This window comes from Protobothrops mucrosquamatus, unplaced genomic scaffold (genome assembly GCF_001527695.2).
Source record: "Protobothrops mucrosquamatus isolate PMUCROS unplaced genomic scaffold, P.Mucros_1.0 scaffold760, whole genome shotgun sequence".
Classification (NCBI taxonomy): domain Eukaryota; kingdom Metazoa; phylum Chordata; class Lepidosauria; order Squamata; family Viperidae; genus Protobothrops; species Protobothrops mucrosquamatus.
The window spans coordinates 499,533-507,659 of NW_015387029.1; the positions used below are offsets into that span (position 1 = coordinate 499,533).

General features: G+C 47.9%; 1 protein-coding gene across 1 annotated transcript in view; it reads left to right on the forward strand.

Moving 5' to 3' along the window:
- The first annotated feature begins 1,161 nt into the window (after nt 1-1,161).
- Nucleotides 1,162-8,127, forward strand: part of LOC107289734 (fibrillin-2) — a 172,158-nt gene continuing 165,192 nt past the window's right edge. Inside the window, 1 exon segment of the mRNA XM_015818536.1 lies at nt 1,162-1,340. Coding sequence (XP_015674022.1) covers nt 1,162-1,340 — 179 coding nt within the window.

The following is an 8,127-nucleotide window of genomic DNA, read 5'->3' on the forward strand; positions in this document are numbered from 1 at the left end:
TGGCGCGGGGTGTAACGCCGCAGCCCTGGGGAGATATCAGGGCGTCTGCTGTGGAAAGATCAGAATAACAGTGCTGGAAGGGACCTCGGAGGTCATCTAGTCCAACCCCCTGCTCCGGCAGGAAACCCCTATGCCGTTTCAGACCGAGGGCCGCCCAATCTCTTCTCTTTAATTGTGCACAAGAATAATACGTAAATATGAGATCCAGGCAGCTGTGAGGAAAAGAAGAAATATTTATTCCTAAAAAGCGAAACAGTTTGCATTTGGGGGGCAGGCAGCGAAGAAATGGGGCACAGCGGCAGATTTTTATAGGGGGAGCTTGAAGTGTCTAGGTCGGGGTAGGCAACCTTGGCTCTTTTATGACTTAATAATAATAATAATAATAATAGTAAAGTTGGAAGGGACCTTGAAGGTCATCTAGTCCAACCCCCTGCTCAGGCAGGAAACCCTATACCATTTCGGACAAATGGCTGTCCAGTCTCTTCTTAAAAACTTCCAGTGTTGGACTTCAACTCCCAGAATTCCTGAGCCAGCATGGGGGAAACTTTGGCCCCTTCATGACTTGTGGACTTCAACTCCCAGAATTCCTGAGACAGCCTGGCTCAGCTTGGAAACTCTCCCTTTCCCTCAGCATGGCTGGCTCAGGAATTCTGGGAGTTGAAGTCCACATGTCATAAAAGAGCCAAGGTTGCCTACCCCTGGTCTAGGTGCTGATTCTAGGGTGACACTTGAGGGCCGTGTGTGTGTGTGTGTGTGTGTGTAGGTATGTTTATTCTTGTGAACATGTCGTTTCCTCTGGGAGACCTAAGGTCACGTGTGCAGACCTTATCCTTTGATATGTGGATTGGGTCTGGGTAACTTATTGGGGGGGGGCCTTGAGAGGACGTTTGAACAAAGAATTTCCGCCCCCCCCCCGTTTGCTATTTTTACTGGATTCGTTTAGTTTCAGCTCGATTGTCAATTATATGTCGCGGAGCTCCCGATTTCTCAGCCCTTTGTGGATTCCGTTCATATTTCCAGGGGAAGATAGAAACGGTTAAAAAAAGAAAAAAAGGGCGAAATTACATTTTGATGTAAACCTTCTCACAGGGGTCTTGGATTGCCCCGTGCCCGTTGGACCTGCCTGCCCAACGGACCCCCCTTGGACGCCCGGATCCCATCATGAGGGCAGCGGTCTGGCTCGCCCACTTCGCCCTGGGCTTCTGGGCATCGCTGGCTCTCCGCCAAGAGGTGGCCACCGGCGAGCAGGGGGAGGAGGTCCAGGCCAGCCGATTCTCCGACTCGGAAAGGAAGCCCCCATCCAGCCGGGTGCGACGGAGGGGCCACGAATCCTTGCGCGGGTAAGTCCGGGGGGCTCTTCTTCCTCAGATCCGGGTGGGGGGTGGTGGGGGCTCCGTTACCGGAGGTCTATGGAGGTTCTCCATCCTCCAGGACTTGGTTGTCCCCAAAGTGCTTTTTCAAGAGGGCTTTCCAAACTGGACTTTGTTTTTTCCTTTGAGGACGTTTCGCTTCTCATCCCAGAAGCTTCTTCGGCTCTGACCGGATGGCGGGGAAGGGAAGGATTTATACTCCTTACAGACGGCTGGTCATTTGCATCCTTTTGGAGAGTCGTTGAGGCTGCTTGGAAGTTTATCTCTGTCCTCAGGGTCAGCTGAGGGGTGCAAATGGATGTGGAGCCTTTTATTTGAAGACATTTCACTTCTCATCCCAGAAGCTTCTTCGGCTCTGACCGGATGGTGAGGAAGGGAAGGATTTATACTTCTTGCAGACTGCTAGTCATTTGCATCATTTTAGATGGTCGTTGAGGCCACTCAGAGATTTGTCTGTGTCCTCAGGGTCAGCTGAGGGGTGCAAATGGGGGTGGAGCATCCTTGGAACTGCCGAAAGGACTGTGTTGTAGACTGGAGGTAGATGGTGTTCTTTCTACTCAGCTGACCCTGAGGACACAGGTAAACCTCCAAGTGGCCTCAACGACTCTCCAAAAGGATGCAAATGACCAGCTCTCTGCAAGGAGTATAAATCCTTCCCTTCCCCACCATCCGGTCAGAGCTAAAGAAGCTTCTGGGATAAGAAGGGAAATGTCTTCAAAGAATAATAAGAAAGTCCCATGAGGACACAGATAAACCTCCAAGTGGCCTCAAGGACTCTCTAAAAGAAGGCAAATGACTGGCTGTCTGCAAGGAGTATAAATCCTTCCCTTCCCCACCATCCGGTCAGAGCTGAAGAAGCTTCTTGGGTGAGAAGAGAAACGTCTTCAGAGAAAAAAAACAAGGAAGTCCAGTTGCCTCTTGAAAAAAGCATCTTTTGGACCATTGCCGGAGGGTTTCCAGACAAGATTCGGCTGGCTTTCCTGCAATTGCAGTGGGCTGGACTAGATGATCCTCGGTTCCCTTCCCTGATGACACGGTTCCAGGACTGTGTGAAGGCAGCTAGGTCGGTGTGGGAAGGTCACAGGCCCCAACCCTGTGATTGGTTGAGATTCACCATGGTTGAGGGAGGCAGTTTAATCCCCAGACCCCCAGCCTCCTCGGGGAAGGGAGAATTTAAAAGAAAGAAAGAAAGAAAGAAAGAAAAAAAGAAAGAAAGAAAGAAAGAAAGGGAAGGAGGGAAGGAGGGAGAGAGAAGGAAGAAAAAGAAAGATAGAAAGATAGATAGAAAGATAGAAAAAAAAAGAAAGAAAGAAAGAAAGGGAAGGAGGGAAGGAGGGAGTGAGAAGGAAGGAAGGAAGAAAGGAAGAAAAGAAAGAAAGAAAGAAAGAAAGAAAGAAAGAAAGAAAGAAAGAAAGAAAGAAAGAAAGAAAGAAAGAAAGAAAAGGCAGAAAGGAGGGAGGGAGAAGGAAGGAAGGAAGGAAGAAAAAGAAAGAAAGATAGAAAGAAGAAAGAAAGAAAAAGAAAGAAAGGAATAAAGGGAAGGAGGAAAGGAGGGAGGGAGAAGGAAGGAAGGAAGAAAGAAAAAGAAAAAGAAAGAAAAAGAAAGGAAGAAAGAAAGAAAGAAAGAAAGAAAGAAAGAAAGAAAGAAAGAAAGAAAGAAAGAAAAAGAAAGACCAACTTATGGAAGAGCGAATGCATCACCCATGGAATATTTGTAGTTCAGGGTCAATGGCGCTGAAAAAAGGGACTTTTGACCATTTTTTTCCACACTTAACGACGGTCGCGGCACCCCCGTGGTCATGTGCTCCAAATTCAGCCGGCAACCAGCATTTATTTATAACAGTTACAGCCTCCCAGAGTCACGTGACCGACAAGCCAAGTCAAAGGGAGAAAGCCAGATTCGTTCAATGACTCCCCCATCCCACGATTCACTTAACGATGGCAGTCATTCGCTTAAGGACCGGGGGCAAGAAAAAAAAAAGTCACAAAACTGGATGTGACTCACTCAGCTAATCGCCCCGCTTAGCAGCAGAAATCCTGGCCCCCAAATGGTCGAGGACTGTCTTCCCTTTATTCTGAGCCATGAGGACTAGAACCTTGGTGGGTTTTCTTTAAGGGGGAGAGAGACCCACAAAACCCTTCCTTGTTTCTCTGCATGCCGTATGTTCTCGAAAACTTCCCGAGCCCCCGCCCCACCGCCCCCATCAGGATCAGGCAGTAGAGTTGGTCCAAGCCGTGACTCTGACAGCTTCAGGGGTCCCTTTGTGTGCCCACCGCCCAACGGGGGGGATGAGGGGAGGGGGGATAGTTTACCACTAACTGGTGTGAAAAAAGGGCCACGCTGCAGGGCAGGAGTTAAGCCAGCCGACAAAAGGCTGATGTGGAAGGCTTGAACCCAGGGCTGGGGAGGGAGGGGTGGGCCGCCCCTGGAGAGCAAGGAAGTTCTCCCCCACGGCTGCCCTAGCCAGGCCAGGTGCCCACTTTCCAAACAAGGAGGAACTTTTTGGCCACGGCCTTAATAAGGCCATGTAAGCTGAGCACCCTGCCAGGCCAGGAGGAGTCCTGGTGTGGGGCCTTTTCCAGGCTGGGGGGTGGGGGGTGGGGGTGGGTCTGCACGCTCCTTTCATCTCCCCCCCTTTCTTCTCCACCCCCCCTTTGATCTCAGTGGAAAGTTTTTGCTACAGTGACGGAGGGGAGCTGAAAGGGGAAATGCCAGGGAGGCACCCAGCAGGTTTGGCTCCGATGAGCCCCCTCAAAGCCAGGGGGGCAAAGAGAGCGCCTCCCTGGAGGAAAAAAACACCCCACCCGGCCCACAGATGTTGCCCCCAGGTGGTCTCCACGTGGATCCAGCTCCAGCTGGGCACCCTTACAGAGGAAGCTAACCTGCACGGGCAAAGAGTGAACAGGGCTGTCTCCAAGGGATGATCAAAGAAGTCAAGAGGGCAGGCAATGGGGTAATGGGGCAGCCTCTTGTATCCTTCTGCCCCAGTTGCACCATTGGGTTGGGTTGGGTTGGGTTGAGTTGGGTTGGGTTAGGTTGAGTTGAGTTGGATTTCATTGGGTTGGGTTGGGTTGAGTTGGATTTCATTGGGTTGGGTTGGGTTGAGTTGGATTGCATTAGGTTGGGTTGAGTTGGGTTGAATTGGGTTGGGTTGGGTTGAGTTGGATTGCATTGGGTTGGGTTGAGTTGGGTTGCATTGGGTTGGGTTGGGTTGGGTTGGGTTGGATTGGGTTGGGTTGAGTTGGGTTGGATTGGGTTGGGTTGGGTTGGGTTGGGTTGGATTGGGTTGGGTTGAGTTGGGTTGCATTGGGTTGGGTTGGGTTGAGTTGGATTGCATTAGGTTAGGTTGAGTTGGATTGCATTGGGTTGATTTGACTTGTGTTGGGTAGGGTTGTATTGGATTACTGTAGATTTCATTGGATTGGGTTGATCTGGGTTGAGTTGGATTGGATTGGATGGACTGGGTTGGGTTGAGTTGGATTGTGTTAGATTGTTTTGGATTGTATTGGATTAGACTGGGCTGGTTTGGCTTGGTTTGGCTTGCATTGGGTTGAATTGAGTTGGATCGTGTTGTGTTGGAGTGGATTGTGTTGTGTCATGTTGTGTTGTCTGGATTTGATTTGGATTGGTTCAGTTGGATTAAATTGAATTGGATTGGATTGGACATGTTTATCTGTCATGCATTGTACCACGGACCTCTGTGTAGCCTTCAAATTAAGACATTAACTTGGAGAGAAATCACATAAAACAATAAAATGTGAAAGCTCTACTGAAAATTAGTTGGGAGAAGTCAGGTCAGTGTGTCATCAGGAGGCACCACCTGTTTTCACCAGGCCCTTAAACTCCAATAAAGTTTAAGATCCCCCCAAGTGGTATATTTTGTGCTAAGTTGAAGGGGCCCCGTCCGCATCCCGTTTAGTTGGGAGTCTTCACCCATGACTCAAGGTTGACTGTAGAGCAGTGTCTGTCGATCTGGCCCACTTTCAGATGGGTGGACCAACTCCCAGAATTCATAGAACATAGAATAATAGAATTAGAAGGGATATACCAGGAGTAGGCAACCTTGGCGCTTTTATGAGTCGTGGACTTCAACTCCCAGAATTCAGGAATTCTGGGAGTTGAAGTCCACAACTCATTTGCCTACCCCTGCCCTATACCATTGAAGGCAAATGGTTGTCCAACCTCTGATGGAGCACCCACAACCTCAGAAGGCAAGCTACTCCATTGGTGGATTGCTCTGGCTGTCAGGAAATTTCCCTTTAGTTCTAGGTTGTTTCTCAGTTAGTTTCCACCTATTGCTTCTTGTCCAGCCTTGCAGTGTTTTGGAAAGTAGTTTGACCCCGCTCATCCTTGTAGGAGCCCCTCAAATATTGGAAGAGTGCTATCGTGTCCCCCCTCATCCTTCTTTCCACTAGACCAGATATACCCAATTCCTGTACATTTTATAATAATAATAATAATAATGATGATGATGATGATGATGATGATGATGATGATGATGATGATGATGATGATGATGATAAAGTTGGAAGGGGCCTTGGAGGTCATCTAGTCCAACCCCCTGCTCAGGCAGGAAACCCCTATGCCATTTTGGACAAATGGCTGTCCAGTCTCTTCTGAAAAACTTCCAGTGTTGGAGCATTCACTGCTTCTGGAGGCAGGTTGTTCCACTGGTTAATTGTTCTCACTGTCAGGAAGTTTCTCCTTAGTTCCAGGTTGCTTCTCTCCTTGATGAGTTTCCATCCCTTGCTTCTCGTCCTGCCTTCAGGCGCTTTGGAGAATAGCTTGACTCCCTCTTCTTTGGGGCAGCCCCTGAGATACTGGAACACTGCTATCATGTCCCCCCCCCCTCGTCCTTCTCTTCATAAAACTAGTATGTTTTAGTCTCCAGCGCCCTAATCAGGTTGTTGTTTGTGGTTCATGGCTGACTGGAGAATTCTGGGAATTGAAGTCCATCCCTCTGAAATGAGCAAGTTTGGAAAGTGCTGCTCAAAATAATTTCAGAGATGGAGACATGTCGTTTCCTTGACAGCGGCACAAAGGTTTTTTTTGTGGGTTTTGTGTTTTTTTTGCCATTGATTTCTTCAAGAATGGTTTTATTTTTCAACTTCCAAGCCTACTCTGTAGCCTGGGGAACATCCTGGTGGTTTCAGCTAGACTAAATAAAGTTTCCAAGGCCAGACAGGATTTGCCAATGCTTTATGGAGGAGGCCTTCCTCAGATCCCCTGAAATTCCTCTCAAATTTTACATTTAAGCTCCTCATTACACTTGCAAAAGCTACGACTCCCTCTAGGACGATTAAGTGGATTATGAATGTGATATGAATTATTCAATCCCTCGGTTTAGTGCCTTTTAATTATCTTGTTATTTAATGAATTTTTAAGTCATAACTATAAGTATTTGCTCCTCTGCTCTGCGGCGGGGGGGGGAACGGCTTTCTTTTGTTCTCTCTCTCTCGGTGTCACTTATTTTCACCCACAAGCCCCAATCTGTCACGGGGTTAATGTTCGATGGAAAAAAACCCCCATTTCTTATTTATTTTTTTATTTATTATTAAAAAAGGCCCATTTTGCAAAGTATAAAAAAGCTTCCCGCGTAGCCGGCAGGAGATTAAAAAAAAAAGAAAAAAGCGGGGGGGGGGAGTGGGGAGGAATAAAGGAAGAACTGGAACACAAGCAAAGGTTTTGCAACTTGCAAAGTTTTCATTTTTGCTGCGGCGAAAAGGAGGGGAAAGGTTCAAGAGCTGAATATGGTCACCGGGCGCTCTGTACTGGCTCAGAGGCATCAGGGTTGACTCTGGCTTGAGCAGGGTGGAGCCCCTGTCGTTGCAGACCTGTCGTTTTTCCTGCGATTTCTTGAGCTACAGAGGACTTGGCAAGCGTTTCTCACATCTGCAAGAACTAATAATAATAATAATAATAATAATAATAATAATAATAAAGTTGGAAGGGACCTTGGAGGTCATCTAGTCCAACCCCCTGCTCAGGCAGGAAACCCTATACCATTTCGGACAAATGGCCGTCCAGTCTCTTCTTTAAAACTTCCAGTGTTGGAGCATTCACCGCTTCTGGAGGCAGGTGGTTCCACTGGTTAATTGTTCTCACTGTCAGGAAGTTTCTCCTTAGTTCTAGGTTGCTTCTCTCCTTGATTTAGTTTCCATTCGTTGCTTCTTGTCCTGCTTTCAGGGGCTTTGGAGAATAGCTTGACTCCCTCTTCTTTGGGGCAGCCCCTGAGATACAGGAAGACTGCTATCCTGTCCCCCCTCGTCCTTCTCTTCCTTAAACTAGACAGACCCAATTCCAGCAACCATTCCTTATATGTTTTAGCCTCTTCAAGATCCTTGTAGGAAATATATTTTTCTGCCCTTTTAATATTTCCTTCCCTGGAGGCTAACCAGCAGGGTAGAGATTAGAGATGGACAAATCCTGTTTTGGAGTCCAGGTGCTTTTTCCAAAGGGCAACTGGACTGTCTTGGTTTTCCATTGAAGGCGTCTCTCTTCTCCTCCAAGAAGCTTCTTCAGCTCTGACCCTCCAGTTCTTCAGTCGGAACCGAAGAAGCTTCTTGGATGAGAAGCGAAATGTTTTCAAGAAAAAAAAAATCAAGACAGTCCAGTTGCCCTTTTGAGAAAGCACTTTGGGGCTCATTTTTCTAGGCTCTCTGCAAAAGCAGACCAGGATGTAAAGGCTGGGCAGCCTTAGGGATTTAACAGGGTCTTCTGAGTCCCTTCGCATTTCGCAGAATGAGTCCCGAACAC